Source organism: Stomoxys calcitrans, chromosome 4, assembly GCF_963082655.1.
Source record: "Stomoxys calcitrans chromosome 4, idStoCalc2.1, whole genome shotgun sequence".
NCBI classification, from domain to species: Eukaryota; Metazoa; Arthropoda; class Insecta; order Diptera; family Muscidae; genus Stomoxys; species Stomoxys calcitrans.
In genome coordinates this window covers 177,143,417-177,169,101 of record NC_081555.1, presented here as the reverse complement: position 1 = coordinate 177,169,101, position 25,685 = coordinate 177,143,417, and the positions used below count along the sequence as shown (strand labels likewise).

General features: G+C 36.4%; 2 protein-coding genes across 3 annotated transcripts in view; one reads left to right on the top strand and one right to left on the bottom strand.

Moving 5' to 3' along the window:
* LOC106082008 (uncharacterized) overlaps positions 1–5,908 on the bottom strand; it is a 60,639-nt gene extending 54,731 nt beyond the window's left edge. Inside the window, exon 1 of the mRNA XM_013244302.2 lies at positions 4,667–5,908. Coding sequence (XP_013099756.2) covers positions 4,667–5,272 — 606 coding nt within the window. The 5' untranslated portion in view covers positions 5,273–5,908. The remainder of the gene's footprint in view (positions 1–4,666) is intronic.
* Positions 1–25,685, top strand: part of LOC106082007 (E3 ubiquitin-protein ligase highwire) — a 150,167-nt gene that overhangs the window by 104,049 nt on the left and 20,433 nt on the right. The gene's annotated exons all lie outside the window — the stretch shown is intronic.

Below are 25,685 nucleotides of genomic sequence, written 5' to 3'. Positions count from 1 at the left end.
TTCCTTAAATAAATCCACGAATGGTAATAATATTAATTATCTTCATGATTTAGCTGTATATATGTATATAGTTCTGATTTAAAAGACGTATGGCTATTATCAAGCTCTTTTGAAAATTTTTATTTATCTCCAATAACAAACTGCGGCAATGTTTTAAATACCAAAACTTCCCATAATTATGTGCTTATACGGATTTAAAATCCTGAGATGAGAACTAACATAGCATTTTTCACACTTATTAAGAGTTTATTTAGACAAAAGCCATAAAAATCTACCATAAACTTAAGCATTTCGCTGCTAAATGTCACATTTAAAAATAAAAAAGCACAAACAAGTTGTAAAAATAAAAAATAAACTAAAAAGCCAAAGCTTAAAAAAAAATAACCAAACAAACGATGTATTCAAATTTGCATTAAGGCAGAAGATCATTGACAGAATAATCACTTAAAAAATATCTTCTTATCTATAATTAAGGACAAATGATGTATGGACTGACTACATACAGATTTAACAACCAAAAGTCTTGCCAAACTTGATAAAAAGAACTAAAACCCCCAGATCTTTTAAAACTTTTTTAAAACATAAAAACTAAACATCATGGGACATTACGTAATTATGGCAATGCATTCTTCTGGGAATGCCATGTCCCCAAAGGCATTGGGAATGTGTTGGCGGATAAGCATTAAACTTACAAAAAGTCTAGAATATCATGATTGCGCCAACATAAGGAATGCATAACACAGAGAGAGAGCACTGCAAACACCATTCCATCAAAATAAAATTTCAAAATTTTCAAATTCCCAAGAAAGAAAGACAGATGTGTAGCAGAATGAGTTTAGGTTCTAAGAAAATATGGCTCACTGGCTAGTTGTCTATCTTGCATCTCACCATTAATTGCATAAATTCCAGATGCCATTGATAATGGGGTGTTGATGCGTTTTGGTATTGAAATTGAATAAAAATCACAATGCGGAAGAATTATCAACATGGCTGTGGAAAAGCTTAAATATCTTTGATTTGCTAATCTAATGAAGTTTTCTTTTTATTTTATAATTTTGTTTCGTTGGTCATAAATAATATAATAATTGTGGGGATTTGTGAGAATCATTTTGCTCCCTTTCCAATGACTTACAATGGAGTTGTATTTTTAGTTTAACATCATTCATGCTACTGTTGTGACACTTTCAATAAAAAAAGAATATTCATCTACATTGTCTGCCTGTCCTATGTGTCTGTCCGTCCGTCTGTCTGTATGTCTATGTTTAGTTTATGTTGTCTTTCCTCACCTTAGCTGGGCTGGTGTCTATGGATGCGTGGGATGCGCCTTCATTATAATTATGGCCTTTATTACATGATCTTTATGAGAAATGTGAAAACCCGAAACAAACAAACAAACAGACGCACATATTAAATGACATTTCCAGGTCATATGATTTATATAGGATTTACATTTCAATGATATTCGGAAAAAATCAATTTTAAAAATTATATTTGTTGTAAATCTTTCTTTTACATAGGAAAACATAAATGTTCCAAATTTCTGTATAAAGAATTTAAAAATTAAATAGGTGTTCGATATTAATTCCTATTGACAAGTGGAAGATTGTGTAATAATGGTTTAATATGTGTTTTTATAATACAATCATGTACAAAATTAAGTTTAGAGATTATTCAGTCCACCATACTTTCAGCAACTTAGAAAAATCTTTAAACTATAAAGAGTTTCAACGAAAATGGATAACACGAGGTGGTAATCAGCGGTCAATTGGGAAATGCAGAGCGACTTAAACTTTAATAGAACCAACAATGCTAAATACGTACAACGTGAACACTGAAGAAAATTGTTAAGCGCGGCTCAACGAAATCAAAATTCTATTCATAGTCAATTACTACCTGGACCGGGCCCGCTCCGCTGCTCCTTTTTTTACTTTATATGGAACAAAATTTTCCTTGGAATATTTATTTTCGACAATTAAATAGCTTTTAGTGAAATACCATGCTACGGAAATAGTATACCGCTTGACAAACAATTTACCAATATAAGTGCATTTATCTGAATCCCATATGATCTTTATTGGTATACGAATTTTGGATGTAGGGTGCACTCCATTCTTAGAATACTTTATTTCAGCCCGATATTCTCATGATATCTGATTTAGTGGTGTTTTCGAGGGTGAGGTGGTCGCCCAGACACTTGGCCCTGAAAAAATATCAGCATCGTGATCTTCTCTCAAATGCGATTTATTTAACCCCATATTGCCATTCGTTTTGAGGGGAGTTTACAGGATGAGGCGTTCCCAAGCAAATGGGATTTCTAATCTCAAATACCTTTCATTTGAGCCACATATTGGCATGGTCGAAAAATGTTTACCCATTGGGGGGTGTTTTAGGGGAAGGGGTGATGCCTTAAATATATGGTCCTACATTTGGATATCAAATTTGTATTCTACTTCCAAATATCTTTATTTGAGCCCCACATTGCGATGGCCAGTAAAAAATTGCTATTTGTGGGGTATTTTGGGAAAGCGGTAGGTCACCAGAAAAATGGTTCCGAAAGTGGGTATCAAGTTTTGCTCTTCCCCCCAATGATCGGAAAATTGACATGATCGGTAAATATTCCCGATTTAGGGGTGTTTTGAGAAGTGGGGTGGTCCCCCAATCACTAAACCCTGAAAATATATCAGCAACGTGCTCTATTCTCATATATCTATGTATATATCATTTATTTGAACCCCATATTGCCATTGATCTCAAAATTGGGTATCAAATTCGTTTCTTAATCTCAAATACCATTCACTTAAACACCTTATTGAAAAAGCCAGCAAATATGTCCGGTTTAGGGTATGGGCCCTAAAAACTATGAATATCGAACTCCACTGTCTTGAAGACCCAAATTGTCTTGGTGAGCAAATACGTCCTATTTGGGGGTTGCTATGGTGGTGTGACGTCCCCTAGACAGTTAGTTATACTAATTTTGCATTCCGTTTGTAACACCTCGAAATATGCGTCTAAGACCCCATAAAGTATATATTCTTGATCGTCATGACATTTTAAACCGATCTAGCCATATCCGTCCGTCTGTCCGTCTGGCGAAACGCTAATTTTCGAAGGACTAAAGCTAGGCGCTTAAAATTTTGCACAAATTCTTTTAATTTGTGTAGGGCCAAATCGGTCCATGTTTTGATATAGCTGCCATATAAACCGATCTTGGGTCTGGACTTCTTTAGCCTCTAGAGGGCGCAATTCGTATCCGATTTAGCATGAAGTGTTCTGGTATGACAACCAGCAACCGTGTCAAGTATAGTCTAAATCAGTCCATAACCTGATATAGCCGTCATATAAACCGATCTCCCGAATAGATTTCTTGAGCCTCTAGAGGGCGTAATTCCTATCCGATTTGGCTGAAACTTTGTATGACATGTTTTGTTATGACATCCAACAACTGTGCTAAGTTTGATTCAAATCGGTCCATAACCTGATATATCTGTCATATAAACCAATCATGGGTCTTGACTTCTTGAGGTTCTAGAGGGCGTAATTCTAATCCAATTTGGCTGAAATTTTGCATGAAGTGTTTTATTTTGACTTCCAACAACTTTGTCAAGTATGCTCTTAATCAGTTCATATCCTGATATAGCCGCCATATAAACCGATCTCCCGATTAGACTTCTTGGGCTTCTGGAGGCTGCAATTGTTCTAAGTATGGTCTAAGTCGGTATTTAATCTAATATAGCTGGCATATTAACCGATCTCCCAGTTTGACTTTTTGAGCCTCTAGAGGGCGCAATTATTACTCGATTTGCCTGAAATTTTCGAAGTGGTGTTTTTCTATTCGAAAAAGTCATTCAAAGAACTTGACAAATGCGATGGAGGTGGAGGGTATATAAGATTCAGCCCGGCCGAACTTAGCACGCTTTTACTTGTTCTTATTTACATATTTTCTCATAAACATTAAGGAACACGGGCTACTTCTCTCATATCAAAGAGTACAGTCCTATTCAAGTTTTAGCTAAATGATATAGGGCCTCCTTTTTTTATGCCGAGTCCGAACGGCGTGCCGCCTATCGTCGCCAACATTTGTAAGGAGATCACCACCGCTGGTGTTCACACGATTTTACTTGTTTTAATTTTTAACACCTCATTTATATGTGCATTTTGCGTCATCAGTGTCTCTGCAGCCATATTTAAAGTCAGCATGATTAATTTTCCTATTGTCATGAAAAAAGTAGCTCATGCTTGTTGGAGCTGAAGCATTTCAATTCAAATTTAGATAAACCTATAGTACGTCTCCCAAAAAACTCAAACTATAAAAAATTCATAAATTTTGTTTATAAAATTTTTACAACTGCTGTCATCCTTTATTTCCTCAAGCATTGTGGTTGCCATTAAAAAACAATTCTAGGTAATCTGTGAGTGTAAACGGCCCATTAACATAAAGAAAACATTTTGATTCAATGGATTATCATTAAGTTTCATAAATTAAAAACAACATTTCTTTAAACAAACATTGTTTTTCTTATTGAAAACGACACACATCCATTATCATGAAAATTATCTAAATGGTGGAACATATTGTAATATAAATAATTACCACCATAAAGACAGAAAGAAACGAATGCAAGAAATATGCTTCCTTGATAAAAAAAAAAACAGTATAAAAACTTACCTTTGAATTCTTTCTAAAATCGCAGATGACCGTGGTGAAGGCATTTTTCTTCTCACACTGACAATGGCCATTGCAAATGTCTTTCCTTGGCTCCGTGACTAGATTCAAAGTGACCATATTTGCATTTTTCCCCTTCGCACCGTTGCCCGAAGGAAAACGTTCTTCTTTTGTGTAGAACTTTTGCGGTTTGAGCGGAGTACGCAGGCCATTCGAGGCCAAGTAAGCTGCCGAATTGTAGGGATGCCAACCGCCAGCATTGTGGCTTCGACTATTATTGTTGGCCTCATCATTGCTGAGCAATGTATAGTCGACTTTTGTTAAACGCGCTACTCGATGTAATAGTTTATCGTTGTTGCTGGGGCTGTTGGCTATGGCATTGCTCCCTTGACTCGCAGATATGGAGGATGCGGCGGCTACTATGGCTGCCGCTGCTGTTGAGTTTGTTGAGGGAAAATCTTTATCACAGTGAACGGGGGGAATTGCTGTCGCCAAGATTTGTAAGAAAATCAAACAAAACTGGACAATGACCCACATTGTTGTTGATGTTGTTGTTCTGGTTTTTGTTGCTTGCGGTGAAAATGATAATAATTGCTTGGGACGGATCATTTTGTATGAGTGTGTTTGTAAGTATATGCTTGTGTGTGTGTATGTGTGATGTTTAATTTTAAATATTATGAAATTGTGAGACTTTGTTTTTTGTTTAACGATATCTTTGCTTCAGCTGGAAGAGGCGCCACGACTTGGGAACCAAAACTTCACTTTGCTCTATGATCATTTATTTTAAATGCAGCATTTTTTTTTTCTTTTGGTTGTGGACTTTTGGCTATTTTCACCTTTCCGTATTTTCTTTATTTCATTAATTGCTTTAAACAATTTATTTTTTTTCGGTTTTGCTTTGGACAAAGCAATTAACGCTTGAGCGTAACGTAACTTCTTTTCTTTATTAATTCAAAGCTTTCACTTGCCACAGCAGCGTCAAGAAAATCACTCACAACGATTATTTATTTTAATTAACACTCTTTTTTTAATTCTTCTACATTTAGACATATTTTGTTGCTTGTAATTTTTCGTAAGATACCCAAATTTGTTTTATCTTTGAATTTGGTTTTTCTTTTATTTGTTTTACTATTTCGATGAAAGCAACAAAAAGCACTGAACTCGCACTACCGATATTTCTTCTTATTGATTAAACATTTTTCTATAGGCGCAGCAAAATCTTCGTATCGACATGATCACATTCGCCTTTAACACAAGACTGAATGAATGAGTATTTTGACGATATACATCCGTCAGACACGATTGCTCTCAACAGAATCACTTCAAACTGTCTCTTTGCACTCGTGTGCTCTCTCACATTACCACCCATTTGTAAGTATAGTGGTGTGTGCGATTGAGGGAGAGCAGTGGCAGATAGATACAGAGGTTTTATGGAGTTGTACAGGTTGTTTTGTTTTTATTTTGTTTAAGGTTCGCTCATTCATACACCCAACAACACCCAATTTTATTTCAGCAACAGATTGTGGTGAATATTTTAAATGATTTGATGCTCTCTCCCATTCTCGCTCTCGTCATTGTAGTTTGGTAACCCTATTCTTGCTATAGCAGAGTTAGTAGAAACCAATGCACTCGCCGTATCCATCTAGCCAGTTTGTTGGTGTACTCCGAGAATGAAAACAAAAAACTTGTTGTTTGTTTTTGTAGCCAGTTGGAATATGCCATGAATACATGTTACACTATGTACGCTTATAAACTGAATCAAAAAAAAAAAAAAAAAAAAAAATATGTCTTAGGCAGACCAATGTGTTGTGGCCTGGTTTTGTTGGGAAAATAATGGTTTTTCTGTTCTGATTTTGGAAGTTCCAAAATAAAAACTTTACAGGAGAAGGTTTTTATTTTCGAAAATATAGCATAGCGTATGTTGAAATGCAGTGACTCACATAAGTATTCGTTTTCTGATTTATTCCAATATAATATATTTTTGTAAATCTATGAACATTTTTGTAAAAATATTTTTATCGAGATGCCTAAGAACGGACTATGCCTTTATTAAATTATTTCTAAGCATTATAGAAAAACTAAAAAAATCTTGCTCACAAAAGTATTCGTCGGTAAATTTATCACAAAGTAAGCACTATATATTGATTATATTTAGTATTTGAATGGTAATGGTACAGATGACCTCTATTAGTCTTGGCATCGATTCATCCAATTTTCGACTATTTTTGAAGTGGTTTTGCGCCATTATTCCTGCAGCACTAGTTTAAGGGTTGACCTAGATGAAATTTGGAGTTGTCCAATCCGGGATTCCAAATGTGCCAAGGATTTTCTATCAAGTTGGTGTCTGGACTTGGCAGTAGTGTTTTGATGTAAATTTTGTCTCAAATTAGCCAAATTTTGACGTCCGATTCTGTGTTGGTGGGATCGTTATCTACCTGATCTACCTGAAACATAAATTTTTTATGTTGGAAACCCATTTTAACAGGTCCCCAGAGAAGATTTAGCATTAAAATGTTTAAATACATTATGGCGTCCATTATTCTATAAATAAATACTATATTTCCAACTCCTTATGAAACGCATTTTACCAGGGCCCGAGAGAAGATTTAGCATTCAAATGTTTAAATACCTTATGGCGTCCATTATTCTATAAATTGGAAATATAGTATTGGGTTGCCCAAAAAGTAATTGCGGATTTTTTAAAAGGAAGTAAATGCATTTTTAATAAAAATTAGAATGAAATTTAATCAAATATCCTTTTTTTTACACTTTTTTTCTAAAGCAAGCTGAAAGTAACAGCTGATAACTGACAGAAGAAAGAATGCAATTACAGAGTCACAAGCTGTGAAAAAATTTGTCAACGCCGACTATATGAAAAATCCGCAATTAATTTTTGGGCAACCCAATATTATACTTCCAACTCCTTATGCTGACATACAACCCCAAGCCATTACTGAATCACCACCATTCGTAACTGTTGCACTTTAATTATTTATTTTCAGTGATTCCCCAGGCATCCACAAATTATTTTTTTGGCTTCTCAAAACATGACTTAACTTTATTGATTCGAAGGGGATCATAGTGGTCGAAGTGTGATTTAGCCTTAACACCGTTCCGCTTCGCAATGAAAAATTTCCGCTCCTACTACACCAAAAACTGTGCTGCTCTTCTTTAACTCTGGGCACCGTTTTGGTTAGCTCCAAATCCCTGCTCTTTATATATGAATATCAAGTACTAGCTGGCCCGACATGCTTCGCTCCACCCCTCAATGGTCTTTTTATTTGAAAGCTGCATCGAGATTTTCAGGTTGTCTCGTATCCACCGTATTTGTTATCTACTTTCAAATACATTTTCTCCTTTCTACCACAAGCTCTTCGTCCAAAATATTGATAACAAATTCGTATTCTTCTCCCAAAGGCGTTTTATTGAAATCCCATATTGCACAATCGACCCACATTTCCTTTTGGTAGAATTTTTTGGAATGTCGCCAAATTTGCATATGAACTTCGTATTTGACTCCCTATGGCCTATAATTTTTCCCGGTCGACCAAATTATCCCTTTGACTATACAGGCTTAATTCGTTACCCAAAATATACATATTAGACGCAAACAAATAAAACGTGTGCGGCATTTTTATGTGTAATGTTTCGCTTCAACAACTCAAAAGTTTGGTATAAACGTAGCATTATAAATATTTGTTCATTGTAAACTTTTCAGTAGTCTCACCTACGGTAAAAGGACCTTTCTTTTCTTGTAAAACCAAAAAACTATTTACTGGTAAATGTGTTTCAATAGCCTCAAACGATTATTCGTTTACCGGACAAACAATTATTCTCCTGTGTCTCTCTTTCTAGAGAGAAAGGTTGAGTATTTGAGCATATAGACCTTGATGCGCAATAACAATCACACTATATCACCTTACTGAGTACGAACCCAAGAAAATAATTCAAAGCAAGCCCATGGGCCTGCAAATAATTGCAATTGTGTGCCCGTTACTGGTATAGACACATTCTCACACATAAAATGTCTTCCTTTTTTGACTAATCAAAGAGCAGTCAGCAGCTCGGTCGAGTGCGGATGGTAAACTTGAAAAGTTAAAATTTATAAAGTTTCGCCTGTAATATAAAAATGCTGGTGTGTCCAATGACAAAAATAATTAGGGTAACAGACAAATGGCTGACAATTACGAGAACTACACACGTTGCTTGGTAATATTTACCCGATAAAGAAATATTCGTCCAAAAGAAGGTATTTAAATGTGCGAAAACAACAACTCCAATAAATACTTTTTTGTTTGATTTATAGCATAACGAATATAACAGATCATAATCAAAACGAAATAAACTCTGAAACAGTTTGAACTAACATGACGTTAAATTAATTTATAAGTACAGAAAAACTTGTTGAATCCCTAGACAACATGTTTTTTATACCGAGAAAGACGGGTATTGTAAGAAAAGCTTCATGAAAGTACATGTTTTCGCAAAAAACATGTACTTTCATCGTAAACAAAGTTCAACGTTTTCACAAAAAAAGTTTACTTATAGTAAATTTCCTTTATTTAAATCGAATTCTTTTTTTGCATGTAGAATCGCACTTCTTTTATGGATTTTCGTTTGAGTCCAATACTGTCCCGGTGGATCAATATATCCCTTTGGTGGTTTGCTTGGGGGGCGACCCTCAGACACTTAGTCCTAAATGTAAACAACCGATTCGTATTCTGCTTCCAAGTATATAACGATTGATTACAGTTGCAGTCAAAACCGCAATATTATAATACGCTTTATTGAAAAATCGTGCTTAAGTTAAACTTGGTGGCTTCGCTTTAGCTTTTAGTTCGGCCGGTCCAAATAACATGTACCTTCCACCAAGGATCGCTTTTGTCTAGTTCTCTACCCTGTATCACTTTATAGGCAAACAAAGAATAATAGATAATAATTGCTACGCAATTGGAGCAATTTAATGTTATGCACCAATTTGGATCCTACTTGGTATGGATGTGGGAGATCATAGCAGAGGTCATTGTGCAAAATTTTGGCCAAATCTGCTAAAAACTGCGCCCTGTAGACGCTCAAGAAGTATAATCCGGAGATCGGTATATATGGGAGCTATAACAGGTTATGAACCAATTAAGACCATATTTGACATAGTTGTTGGAAGTCAACACAAAACGGTTTATACGGTAACTGACCGATATGGCCAATTTTGCAATCCCAACCGCCCTTCTAAAGGGTGATTTTTTTGAGGTTAGGATTTTCATGCATTAGTATTTGACAGATCACGTGGGATTTCAGACATGGTGTCAAAGAGAAAGATGCTCAGTATGCTTTGACATTTCATCATGAATAGACTTACTAACGAGCAACGCTTGCAAATCATTGAATTTTATTACCAAAATCAGTGTTCGGTTCGATACATATATATATATATATGTATCGAACCGAATCGAATCGAATCGATATATATATATATATATATATATATATATATATATATATATATATATATATATATATATATATATATATATATATATATATATATATATATATATATATATATATATATATATATATATATATATATATATATATATATATATATATATATACAGAATGACGAAATTATTTTCCCCCATCCTATGGTAGAAGGTATAAAAAATAATAATCTGGACTGTTCCGGTTTTCGAAAACGCAAAACGAGCCGGAACAAGGCTGCATATCGAACACGAAAGTATATTTTTTAAAAGGAATGCAACAAAATTGATTTTTTTTAAATTACTTAATTTTCTTATCGAAAATATTCTGTAGTTTATGAAGATGGATGCATGACAATTTTAATTTCGTAACAATTTGTGTTGAAATTTGTTGGAGGCCACCGTAGCGCAGAGGTTAGCATGCCCGCCTATGACGCTGAAAGCCTGGGTTCGAATCCTGGCGAAACCAACACAAAAAATGTTCAGTGGTGGTTTTCCCCTCCTAATGCTGGCAACATTTGTGAGGTAATATGCCATGTAAAACTCTCTCCAAAGAGGTGTCGCACTGCGGCACGACGTTCGAACTCGGCTGTAAAAGGGAGGCCCCTTGTCATTGAGCTTAAACTTGAATCGGACCGCACTCATTGATATGTGAGAAGTTTGCCCCTGTTCCTTAGTGGAATGTTCATGTGCAAAATTTGCATTTGCAACAATTTGTGTTGAAATCATACCTAGAAAATATTCTTATCTAGGATTTATAGTTTGGTTTACATAGCGTTGATAATATTGTTAAGCGCCTGCTTTCGACCTTCTCTTTCTCATTCCCTGGCAATTCGTTTTCGGACACCCCCAATATATGCCTAGAATAAATGAGGGACATTCTATTAATGTGATTATACGGGTTGCCCGCCTGGACCCAAGAATATTTGTTGCTTTTTTTTGTAATTTTCTCATTAGATTAGAGCTGCTGCATTAATAAAGTCGTGCTTGCGTGAGTGCGTAGATTCTTGCGTACGGGAGTGTTAGTGTGTCTTCGTGTAATATTGTGTTAATGGTATCTAAACTTCACACAACAAGGCTTTGTTTTCTCCCCCTTTGGTGAATATCATGCTGCCGCTCTTACAGACAAAGAGAGAACATCTATCCCCACCAAAAACTCCCATACAAACACATAGATTAACACAGTTAATTTAGTTTTTTGTACCCAAGAAACCACCATTTAGCCATTTGTTGAATTCAATGTCCACAATATCGGTGTGATTGGTGGTAGATTTATTCTCTCCTTTCGTTTCCTTTATTACAGCTGATCTTGTTTATTTCATTTTGTTTTGGTTTATTGTCATTTACATTGTTCTTCAAGCTATGTTATGCATGGTACCCGCTGCCGGCGGTGGTGGTGGTGTCGGTGGTTGAGTGCTGAAACTCCCCACTCAACGAAATGAATGCCCCATGTAGAGACATGAACAATAGCAATCACTAGCTATTCGTTCCAATGTCGTTTGGGGAGAGTTCAGAGTAGCAAAAAGACTTCAGAAACTTGTTTTTGTTATTAAGATTTAAATATTGTCCATTACAACGACTATAAATGCATTCGCATACGAACATATGTTTGAATCGGGGGTATTTATAAATATCTCAAGCTATTATAGCTAGTGTTAAGTGAGGGTGGTTGGGAAATTGGGTAATTTCTAGATAGTGTTTTAACATCCTACTTCACTACTGTGGCACAGAAGGAAGAGAGTTATACTAATCGATTTAGAATCGCTTTCGATTTAGAATCGCTTTCTATGTCCTTCTGTGTGTCTATGTTAATTTTTTCCTAAGTACAGATCGCAATTTTTTATCCGTTCATTTATTATGTTCTGTCGAAATCATTTTGGCTAAGTTTTTAGTGGTTGTCAAACTTTTAAGAATTTGTAATAAAATACGATTTTGACAACTGCTAAATAATGACCCAACCATTCGAACAATATAAGGCATGGTTGCTGGATTGTATAACGGAAAATCATGTGGAAAATATGATCGGTATAGACTGATTTCCCGAATACACTTTTTGGGTTCACAGATGGTGATTTTTTTTCTTTCTTATTTCAGCGAAGTTTTTTTTAAGATATACAATAGCATATACCCTGTGTCAGTTTTTGTCACATCTTTTAAGTGTCTCTTTTTCTTAAAATTTCCCCCACATACTAAGTCTGCCCTCGTTAATAGACGATGATCGGCGACGAAAGATACAATCCATCATCATGCACACACGACAACAACGTCGTACATTTAAAGCAGCCTTATACGCACGTACTCACTTTCAATGAAACAACGCATGCACATTCAAACACACTTGTTTTCATGGAAGTGGGGTTGCTTCTCTTAGTTTTAGTGGTGGTGGAGAGTTATTTTCACTTGCCCTTTTCTTTGGTCTGGTCTTTGTAGTCGTCTTTGTTGCCATTGTAGTGTTGAGGTTCAACGTCGTTGTAGGTTATTCGTCATTGTTGTTGTATTTGTAGGTGCTCTTATTTCTAAACGAGTACTTCATTTTAGTGGGGGGGTATGTTGATTTTATTTTTGCATGGGGTGTTTTAAATTGACACAAAATGCTATTGAATCGAATTGTTTGAGGATAGCGATTACGAGTTGGGTTTGTGTTAGTTTGTATGCATAAGTGTGGGGACAATTTGAGCAAAGCCAACTTCAGATATGCTCTATATATCTCCCAACGCAATGCAATTCTCTCTGCAGTGTGACAAAGGTAGAGAGCACATCGATGGCTTAATAAAAAAAGGGACTAAATCGATTTTGTTTTATTTCGCAGGAGAAGGAATGAACTTGAATTAGGCCGTTTATTTGAATTGTAACCACCTGAAATTTTGAGGCAAGTTGTATCCGACATTTGTCTTCCAGAATAAACGAAAAAAGCTAACTCGATTTTTTGTTACTTCATAGGAGAATAAAAATACTATATAGGATTTTTTTAGAAATCGTTATAAATATGAAATTTGAAGGCAATGTGCATCTGACATTTTTCCTCCAGAATAAACAGAAACCCAATTTAAAAAATTGAGTTAGGCCCTTGTTGCAAGTTTTGATGTTGAAAACTTCTTAATCGAATAGCCGAGGAGGCACAGAATTATGTTTAATTTCATGTGGGGGGTATTGTTATTGTAATGCTCTTGCATTACATGCTTTTCGTCTTTTTTTTTGTCAATTTAAGTTTCAGACTGGCAATTGTAGGAGAATGTTGGATAAAGTCGATCTGCCATGCTCGTACGTCTATTGAATCTGTCTGCTTACTTTTGAACAATGAATAAGAAGTAGCAATCAGCTCCTCCATCCAATGTAATCAAATGGGACGTAAATCACATAAAATAAAGACGGACAAAGAAGAAAAAAATCATAACTTTTGTCATCTCATCAGCCGACACCAAACATAACTGCATCTCATACGCATTATGTGAACGCTGGTGAATGACGACTTTATGTCAGACATTTTTATTCGTACATAGCGTCGTGGCGATGACATGGAAGTGTTTACGCTGACATACCCAATTCTGGATAATTGTTTACCCAATTACAGATATTCTCGTAGCTTGTAATTCAATCAGAAATTGTACTCGGAAATGAATCGAGGAAAATCTTTCTCACAAGAACTTTCTCCGCTAAGAACTGCCCAAAATTTATACTCGTTGTCAGTAGTTTCTACATAATCCTACGCTTTGTAGGATTAGCAAGATATATGACATGATGCTTTATGCAATCACCGAGAGACCAACTGCAGTGGTTCGCAAATATGACAGAAGGGATAGAAGAGAATCGGAAACCCTACATCTTGATTAAACCTGTGGGACTTTAGTTTTCTGTTGACTATGTTGGGGGAGTGACATTCTATTCGTTGTTGACATTCTAATTGTATGATTGTTGAATTTCTTATCATTTCGAAGGATGAATTAGCTCTTATAGACTCCGCTCCACCACAAAGAGATGGGCACATGCAAATTTATGGGAGCAAATAGATACCCAGTCATACCGTAGTTATTGGGAACATTGAATATAGGTATTTCTCCACATTTTATACAAGATTCAAATTCTAGGATTGTTTAAAAAAAGATTATTCATAAAATTTAAGGACCAGTCTTCATTAATAGAGAATATTGGCATCGTATAACAACGAGCTGTGTGACGACTTGTAGCCACAATAGCATAGTGTGAATGAATGAATGAAGAACCTTCAGCGAAGAAATATTTTGAAAGTACATATTACGGAACACGCAAAAGACCAAATCTCCAATGGAAAGATGAAGTAAAGAAATACATCTCGAAACTAGGTGTCTGAAATTGAAGAAGGAGCGTAGAAGATCTAGCCGCTTGGAAGTCTATTCTGAGTTTGGCTAGGGAAACAAATGTTCTGTCATAGTCAATACAAGATTCAGATTATAAGACAGTAAATGAAGATACTTGTATTTAAAAACTGGTACTGTGTGAGGCTGTGGTAACAGAAACTATGCGTTATTTTATTTGGCCTTAAAAAAATTTACTTGTTCGTTTGCTAGTAAAATTATACATAAACAAGTAAAAAGGCGTTAAGTTCGGCCGGGCCGAACTTTGGATACCCACCACCTCGGATATATATGTAAACCACCTTTCCTCCAAATCCGGTGCAAATCTCATACCTTATGCCCCATAGTAGCTATATCAATATATGTTCCGATTTGGACCAAATAGTAATAATAGTCATTGTTCAATTGTATATAACAAAATATTGGTCTTTTTAATAGCTAAATCTTAAAATAAACCGATCTGAACTATATACGACACGGATGTCGAAAAGCCTAACATAAGTCAATGTGTCAAATTTCAGTGCATTCGGATTAAAAAAGGGCCTTTTATGGGGCCAAAACTTCAAATCGAGAGATGGGTCTATATGGCAGCTATATGAAAACCTTGATCGATCTCGACCAAATTGCAGAAATATGTGGAGGGGCTTATCTTAGCTCTTTGTCCTAAATTTCGGCATCATCGGACAACAAATGCGCTTTTTATGGCCCCAAAACCTAAAACCGAGAGATCGGTCTATAGGGCAGCTATATCTAAATCTGGACCGATCTGAGCCAAATTGACGGAGGATGTTGAAGGGCCTAACAAAACTCACTGTCCCAAATTTCCGCAAAATTGGATAATAAATATGGCTTTTATGGGCCTAAGACCATAAATCGGAGGATCGGTCTATATGGCAGCTATATCCAAATCTGAACCGATCTGAGCCATATTGGCGAAGGATGTCGCAGGGACTAAGACAACTCACTGACCCAAATTTCAGCAAAATTGGATAATAAATGGGGCTTTAATGGGCCTAAGACCCTAAATCGGTGGATCGGTCTAAAGGGCAGCTATATCTAAATCTGGACCGATCTGAGCCAAATTGACGGAGGATATTGAAGGGCCTAACAAAACTCACTGTCCCAAATTTCAGCAAAATTGGATAATAAATGTGGCTTTTATGAGCCTATGACCCTAAATCGGAGGATCGGTCTATATGGCAGCTATATCCAAATCTGGACCGATCTGAGCCAAATTGACAGAGAATATCGGAGGGCCTAAGACAACTCACTGTCCCAAATTTCAGCAAAATCGGATAATAAATGTGGCTTGTATTGGCCTAAGACCCTAAATCGGCGGATCGGTCTATATGGGGGCTATATCAAGATATAGTCCATCTTCGAACTTAACCTGCTTATGGACAAAAAAAGAATCTGTGCAAAGTTTCAGCTCAATATCTCTATTTTTGAAGACTGTAGCGTGATTTCAACAGACAGACGGACAGACGGACGGACATGTCTAGATCGTCTTAGATTTTTACGCTGATCAAGAATATATATACTTTATAGGGTCGGAAATGGATATTTCGATGTGTTGCAAACGGAATGACAAAATGAATATACCCCCATCCGTCGGTGGTGGGTATATAAAGGCGAAAAATCACCTCTATCGACCATACACAGAAAAAATATCACGAAAATTATTTTCAATTAAAAATTAAGTTGAAAATAAGAATGTTTTCAATTAAAAATTTAGTTGAAAATAAGAATGTTTTCAATTAACAAATTAATTGAATCAATCATTTTTTGACTGAATCCTAATTTTTTTCAGTTAAGATTGAAAATTAATGATTGAAAATTTTATCTTTTTGAATTAAACAATAACCTTCGATCGGGTTTGGTAGGATTTTTTTTAAATTTTGGTAGGAAATAATTTTTTTTAGTGGCAACACTGGCTGTGATACCTATACCACATGCAACGTGGCTTTCGTTTGGTTTGTCTGTTTGCGCTTAAAATCTTATTGAGATTCCATTGCAGTATATTGTCCGAATAGACCATTTTGTTTAATGCTTTCTATTCAAAGAATAGCACAGCAAAGAACTCTGGAACTGGAACTGGAAAATTGTTCAGTAATTTTTTTTGATTGAAAATTTCTTTAATCACTCTATTTTTATGCCCTACAACATCGAAATATCAAGACATCGAAATATCAATTTCCGACCCTACAAGGTATATATACTTCGGATGGTCGTAAAATTCTAAGACGATTTAACGATGTCCGTGTGTCTGTCCGTCCGTCTGTTGTAATCACTCAAGCGCCTTCAAAAATTGAGATATTGAGCTGAAATTTGGCACAGATACGTCTTTGTCTTTTTGATGCACGCTAGTTAGGTTCTTGAACGGGCCAAATCGGACCATATTTGGATAGAGCTGCTATTTAGACCGATTTTCCGGATTTCCAGGGTCTATTGCCCATAAAAACTTAATTTTCATCCGATTTCGCTGAACTTTGAAAGAGTGATTAGTTTTAGGCCTCCCGAAATCTGACCCAAATATGGTCTATATCGGACTGTATTTGTATATAGCTGCCATATATACCGATCTGTCGATAAAGGGTCTAAAGCATATAAAAACTTTATTTATTACCCGATTTCGCTGAAATTTTCCGACATCCGACCTAAATATGGTTTAGATCGGACTATATTTTGATTAAGCTACCATATAAACCGAAGGCCGAAGGGTCTGAAGGCTATAAAGCTTTATTTTTTATCCGATTTCGATGAAATTGGGAATAGTGTGCAGTTTTAAGCCTCCCAACATCCGACCCAAATATGGTACAGATCGGACAATATTTACATTTAGCTGCCATATGGACCGATCTGCCGATAAAAGGCCTGAATCCCATAAAAGCTTTATTTATTAAGCGATTTCCCTGAAATTTTTAAACAGTGAGTAGGTTAAGACCTCCCAACAAAAATGCAAATTGCAAATTTTGCCCATGAACATTCCACTAAGGAACAGGGGCAAACTTCTCACATATCAATGAGTGCAGTCCGATTCAAGTTTAAGCTCAATGATAAGTGGCCTCCTGTTTATAGCCGAGTCCGAACGGCGTGGCGCAGTGCGACACCTCTTTGGAGAGAAGTTTTACATGGCATAGTACCTTACAAATGTTAGGAGGGGAAAACCACCGCTGAAAATTTTTTCTGATGGTCTCGCCAGGATTCGAAACCAGGCGATCAGGTGGCTACGGTGGCCTCCAACATCCGACCTAAATATGGTTCAGATCGGACTATATTTAGATATAGCTGCCATATAGACCGATCTGCCGATAAGGGGACTGAAGCCCATAAAAGCTTTAGTTATTACCAGATTTCGCTGAAATTTGGAACAGTTAGTTTTTCTGAGCCTCACGATATCCGACCTGAATATGGTTCAGACCGGTTTATAATTGGATATATCTGCCAAAGAAACCAATATTTTTTTTTTCTATAAAATTGAATTGAAATTGACCACTCAATGTCCGTGCCTAATTTTGGTGCTAAAGTTATCCAATTTTCACCGGATTGTGACGAAATGTGATTTACATATATACCCGAGGTGGTGGGTATCCAAAGTTCAGCCCGACCGAATTTAATGCCTTTTTACTTGTTTTTTTTTGTGGTAAAAGTGATGACTTGTTTCTGCTTATGTTTTATATTTCTCCCAGGACAGTCTTTATAATTATTAAAGATCAACTTTGTCAAGATAGATTTTCATAACTTTTTGATCTTTGTTGTCTTCGGCAAGCAACGAATGTTAAAGTGCAGTGATTGCCTTGAATACTCCTTTCACACTAGAATGTGATGGTGTCAATGAAACTAGTTTAGCTTACACAGATATCTACTACCATCATCAGGCACTAATTTCATGACAAAGCTACAACAGCCGGCTGCAATGGTGTATGGGTATTGAACTTTTGGGTTTCATTTTATAACCATAAATGCTTTGATTGATTCTGAATCTCCTTTCATACGTTCCATTTGTTCTATTTGTCATCATACCATTGCCATTGCCACCACCACCACATCACCTCATATTTGTATTGAACGATAGATAATGGTGTGCTGCAAGCATAGAATTATCGCCATTATATCACATTTTCCATGCCAAGTCCGGATGTGAAGTTAATTTTCTATGTGTTCCCATCCCAAAATTATTTCTTCTTGCTATGGGAGCAGTGATAGGATGTTAAGAGATAACCTGTTCGTGGAATTTCTTTGTCTTTGGCTGATATGATGTGGAGACGGCTATTGAGTTGTAACGTTTATGACATGTTAATATAATTTGTATTTAATAATATGGTTCGGCGGTGAATGACATTGACTATCAATTAAGTAAATACTGGAATATATGTTTTCTTCATTATCAGTCGTTGGCACCCACATGTTTTGTTTTCAAAGTGATTCTGTATGGGATTTATGCATATCGGAAAGAAGGCCGACATTTCTAGGTGTAACAACACAAAAAAAATCTACTATGGAGATTTAGTTTTAATTTCATAAAGATCAATAAAGGAGAATGTATAAGAAAGCTAACGGTATGTTTTTTCTATGAATTTTACTCAGCGATCGTTAAAGGAAAAAAGTAGTCAAAAAGTGGTCTTTCTTCATATGGGTGTTCTTTCCATTTAGGGACTTATTGAGTGCGTATTTGGTGTAAGCGTTCGAGGATATGACTGTACTTTCCATACAAATTTCAGTTAATTATAACAAACTTTGAACGAATTTTTTCCTCCCCCTTACCTTAATTTTAATAATCTTCTGTTTGCCAATTACTCTGACTTAAGGCCAGAGTTATGCTCTCGTAAACATACCGTAAATGTTAGAAAACGTGTCAGCGTGTTTTGCTTTGTGAAAATACATGCAAACGATTACCGAACGTCTGTCGACCGTAAATGAAAAGTTGAATTCAGTAAAAACAAAATTTTACGTTCCGTTTTCGTGTCAGATGAAGTTTGAAGAAATTTCAAAACCAACAATTTTAATTTAGAAAACTGTTTTTCTCCTATTTTATGATTTCTGTGTGGGATTTATCACAATTTATTGTTAATAATAAAGGTTGAATGGGTATCCCACTATAAAAAACGGCGTTCAGGGCCGCCATATACACATACCGATTTCGAACCGGCACGGTATGATTATAAGCACCGCATCAATTGACACTCTGAGCTTCAATTTGTTCGCTGTTCATGTCATTAGAGAAGCTCAGCTGAAAGCTACTGGGCATGTCCATAGGTTGCGGATAGTGGAATGCTTCGGGTGTCTCAGTGAAAGGCCGGGCGGCAACGGCTCTTTCTTTAAAACTGAGTGCCTGTGATACTCGATACGACAAGGCGATCTATTGGCGTCTTTAAACAAACAATAGCCGTAGCGTTCCCGCGGCGATCGTTCCTATGGACCGGAACGAGCATGCTAACTTTTGGAGCTTGACGGGGATCGCTACCTCCACATGCAAATGTGGCTACAACAACAACTGATTTCGAAAACTGTAAATCCCTTTCCAGAATTTCTTTTTCGTCTATCGCTATGGCACATAGCTCTGCCTGAAATGTTATGCGTGGGTTGCCCAAAAAGTAATTGCGGATTTTTTAAAAGAAAATAAATGCATTTTTAATAAAACTAATAAAATAATAATACTTAATAAAACTTAGAATTAACTTTAATCAAATATACTTTTTTACACTTTTTTTCTAAAGCAAGCTAAAAGTAGCAGCTGATAACTGACAGAAGAAAGAATGCAATTACAGAGTCACAAGCTGTAAAAAAAATTATCAACGACGACTATATAAAAAATCCGCAATTACTTTTTGGGCAACCCAATATAACCCTAATCCAATCCCTGTCTCCTGAAACCGTCCTCAGCCTACCCACTGCATCTGTAGTGTCCAGAAGGCAACCTTGGTCGTATTCTGTATCCCCGTGCGGCTCTGGTCGGTGATTGTCGACCCATCTCCTTGTTGGTAAATGCCGTCTTAATATTCAGGAATAACTGCATAGAGGGCGGTCTTCTCCAACCTGCCCTTGAGTTATGCCTGAAGTTCTCCGACGTCAGACCCTACCACTCCTCAAAGTCTTTTTCTTAAAAAAAATAGTTTTGTTTGAAATGTCAAATGCTATGTTTTGTAATAAGTTTAACTGCCGCTTTACTTTTACGATGCATTTGTTCTACATTTACACTACATTTACAAGAGTATAACCAGGCCTTTAGGTGTATGTCCATAGTGGCATGGGACAGATTAATATCAGCACCCTCTTTTCAACCTTACCTAACCTTCTTTAATTTAAAAGACTCTAGATCTCGGAGACTTGTACATGGTTAGGTTAGGTTGAAAAGAAGGTGCAGATAGTAATCCGCCCCATGGCACTATGGACATACATCTAAGCCAGTAATTGGCTTGCTGTGCGCTCTAAAATCTATACATAAATTAACCTCTAAAAAGAAAAAGGCAAAAACAAACTTAAAAAATTAAAAATTCGGCAGAGCCCGGCCAGGAATCGAACCTAGGCACACGGAACAACAGCGAGCGCCATTGCCGTTATCTTAGCGTTCGATCAATACAACTTCCAACAGATGCACAGAATCATGTGTAGTACGGAAGAAGTGTCATTTGTCACAGAAAGAATGTCTGTCATTACACAAAAATACATGCATTGGGAAAAGTACAGCTAATAAGCAGGGTTGTCGAGCTTGGTTAATGTGGTAGTTGTATCATAGATGCGTTTTCGCTATTAATACGATTCAAATACAATATACCAACGCACGGTCCTTGAAGCCATCACACCTAATATGGTTGAAAAGTCTTTCAACTAAAGACGAAACGAGTCCCATGGTGGTTGGTGTTTGTTGCTATCTTTGGCTTTCCTTTTCCATTTGCATCTCATTGAGCTCGAAAGAGAAACAAACAAAAAAATGGAAAATTCCATTTAATTTTTAGGGAAAATTTAATAATTATTTTCCTATTAGGGGAAATTTACCTATTTGGGAAGGTTGAATGACAGTCTATTTTCCAAACAGATATGATACCACAGAGGCGACAGATCAGGCCTTTGGTGGTAATCGAGCCCACGCACTGGTGATACGACTACGTTACCAAATTGACCTGCTTTTTGGAAAAGTTTCAGTAAAATTTTGTTATAAAGGAGAATTTTATTAAAGAAAAAAATTCAAGAAATTTTTAATTTGGAAAAAATTTAATGACATTTTTAATTTGGAAAAAATTTAATGACATTTTTCTTGGGTGAAAAATATCAGAATTTTCCTCCCCATTGCCAAGAATTTGTTTAGAAACAATAATGATTTTGATTTCATAACTTCAAGCAATTATTAACATGTTTCCTTTCAGTCATTGACGTCACAATGACTGCTCAGTCAAAGTTGTAGGCATCCAAAATGTTGTATATCCATCACCCCACTTCGTTGTTACAACGCTTAAAATATTTAAGCATCCAAACTTTATCAAAATGCATCCGCATTTAGATGTTTTTTTTTTCTGTTTTTAATTTCAGACCCACCAATTCATAAACAAAGCATGTGCACTTCATTGAGGGATTGCATCTAATGCTGAATTCGGAATTGTGATTACAAGTGAAGTCAATGTTGTGGTTGATTTCAGCGGGTTGTTGTTATTATTGTTGTTCACATTTACATTTACAATCCCCTAAGCAGATGGGGTCATTACAAAACAATCAGTTTTTCAAACCTCCTACAACGCCTCTGCCCTCCTTAGCTTGTTCAAAGCTTATGTTTGGTTTGCTTTTATACTAATTTTTTTTTCATGTCATTTGATTTTGTTCAGCCTTTTTTTGAACTTTTGTAAAGTTATTAATGTTATAATTATCATGTAAATGTCTATACTCTATTGAGTAGGAAAATTGTCCAGTCGGATGGATGGACAGACAGAACTACGACGAAATGTAATGAACTCAACTGAACGCCTGACTGGTGGGGCTATCTGTCTAGTATGTCTGTGAATGTAATTGGGTAGCTGTATACAGTTGGCACTGGGATTTCTTTTCTTTTTTTTTTGAGGTTGTATTGAAGTGTAGCAAAAGTGCATATTTTCCAAATAGGAAAACAAATTAAATGTTATTAACATTTACAATGACTGTAAATAAAGCAAAGTAACTGTGTGTGTGTGTACATAAATATAATTATAAGTACGCATCTCAATGAACATTCAAATGGGTCGAATAATGTCAGGTGTGAAGAAACCATATATTAAAGGTCTTCCGTATCATCCAATCACATGATCACCCAATTTGACTTCTGGAGACCCTAGAAGCCTCCACTACTTTCTAATTTGGCTGAAAAATTGCATGTGAAGTATTTCCTAGGGTATTAGGAGGCCACCGTAGCGCAGAGGTTAGCATGTCCGCCTATGACGCTGAACGCCTGGGTTCTCAGCGGTGGTTTTCCCCTCCTAATGCTGGCAACATATGTGAGGTACTATGCCATATAAAACTTCTCTCCAAAGAGGTGTCGCACTGCGGCACGGAGTTTGGACTCGGCTATAAAAAGTAGGCCCCTTATCATTGAGCTTAAACTTGAATCGGACTGCACTCATTGCCCCTGTTCCTTCGTGGAATGTTCATGGGCGAAATTTGCAATTGCATTTTTGACAACCGGATGCAATAATTTATGCTCTAGTGTGTCATACTTTGGGCGCACCTCCCACGCCCACTATGGCGTCCAATACCATAGATCATTGTTAGATCAAAATATATCTCCCATATATATATATGGCCAGATTTTCACTTTTGGAGCTTTTGTTGGCGTATTTCTTAAGAGATTTTCTTAAAATTCTGCACAGTTTCTTCTTTTATGACTTTTTCTATGTGTGCCAATTTCAAGTCGTTTCAGAATTAGATATACCTCCCATACTTCTTTTCGTCCAACTTTGACTAAGACGGTAATAATTTGGTCATTTGTTAATTGATCCTGACAAAATTTGTTACAAGGATTTCTCTAATGACTCTTGAGTTCACTGGTGGATTTCCTAGAAATCGGCTCAGATTTAGATATAGCTTCCATGTATTAATATCTTCAGATTTTCACTTTTAGGACCTATGCCAGAGCATTTATCCACCAATCCGCTTTTTACACCCACCATCATAGGATGGCGGTATACTAATATTGTTATTCCGTTTATAACACCTCGAAATATTCGCCTAAGACCCATTAAAGTATATATATTCTTGATCGTCTCGACGTTCTGAAACGATCTAGCCATGTTCGTCCGTTATTCGAAATCGCAATAGAGGTCGAACGCGTAAAACTATCTACTTGAAATTTTGCACAGATACTTAATATTGATTAAGGTCGTTGGGGACTACAAATGGGCCATATCGGTTCAGATATAGACATAGCTCCCATATAAACCGATCTCCCGATTAGATTTCTTGAGCCCCTGGAAGTTGCAATTTATGCCCGATTTATACGGTCTAAATCGGTTTATAACCTGATATAGCTTCCATATAAACCTATCTCCCGGTTTGACCCCGATTTGACTTCTTGAGCCCCTGGAAGGCGCAATTTTTGTCCGATTTGACTGAAAGTTTGCATTTAGGGTTCTGTAATGACTTCTAACAACTGTGCCAAGTACGGTCCAAATCGGTTAATAAATATAAATAAATAATATCCACATAAACCGATCGCCCGATCCGATTGGAATGAAATTTTGCACGACGTGGTTTGCTATGACTTCCAACAACTGTACTAAGTTAGGTTCAAATCGGTCAATAATCTGATATAGCTGCCAGATCTGGGGACTTGACCTCTTGAGCCACTAGAGGTCGCAATTCTTATCCGATTGGAATGAAATTTTGCAATAAGTATTTTGTTGCGATATCCAACAACTGTGCCAAGTATGGCTCAAATCGGTCCTGCCATATAAACCCATCTAGGGACTTGATTTCTTGAGCTTCTAGAGGGAACAATTCTTATCCGATTTGGCTGAAATTTTGCATGATGTATTTTATTATAACTCTTAACAATTGTGCCAAATAAAGTCCAACACCGATACGGGATCTTGACTTCTTGAGCCTCTAGAGGTCGCAATTATTATCGGATTTGGCTGAAATTTTGTATGACGTAACCTCTCATCAACATACGTGTTTATTATGGTCTGAATCGGTCTCTAGCCTGATACAGCTCCCATATAAATGTATCTCTCTATTTTACTTCTTGAGCCCCCAAAGGGCGCAATTCATATTCGAATTGGCTGACATTTTACACAGGTCTCCAACATATAATTTAATTGTGGTCCGAACCGGACCATATCTTGATATCGCTCTAATAGCAGAGCAATTCTTTTCTTTTATCCTTTTTTTGTCTAAGAAGAGATGCCGGGAAAAGAACTCGACACATGCGATCCATGGTGGAGGGTATACAAGATTCGGCTCGGCCGAACTTGATTGTAGTATATTTGGTAGGGTTCGGTCGGATTTGGTATGATTTCTCTTAAATTTTGGTAGGAAAAAACTCCTTAAGTGGGAACACTGGGAACACAGAGCTTGCACAGCAGAAGCTCTACATGTTCCTGAATCCCATGGATATTTCTTCTGATGGGAAAGGAGTCCGGTCAAATACTGTCCTATGGGTATGGTCTAAATGAAAATTTGATATGAATTTCATTTTTTTCATTTTTAATGTGTTTCGTTATAGCTAAGACTTATTGGGTTCCTAAACCCACTATCTCTCCCTCTCTTTCTCATCTTTACACATAACAGTTTCACCTGGGGCGTTGCCGAAATTCGGCTTTGATTATGTTCAAATATTTGTTAATAATATTTCCAAATCACAATCTACTGTGAGTTTATAAAGGTCAAAAGTTGCATGCCACTCTATTCTGTTGAAATTATAGCTAACGTTCCAGTTATTACCGAGTAACATGGGCTCTTATTTGCTAACTCACTAGATAATACTATTTATTAGTAATTATTTACTGATATTACGACAATGTGTATCAATACTGAAAATACTCTCCTAGATAAACGGAAATTTCATTCATTTCTTTTCATTGAGTAAAAAAAGTTAGAAATAAACATGACTTGACATGCCTTGAAATATCAGGTAGCAAGTCACGAATTGAATCAGTCATTTCTACTGCATATCAGTGTAGCTGTGTGGCCTGCGTTCATGCTATGCTCATGCTGCATATATTGTTTGTTTCCTATAGACCCGCTGTAAGGAAG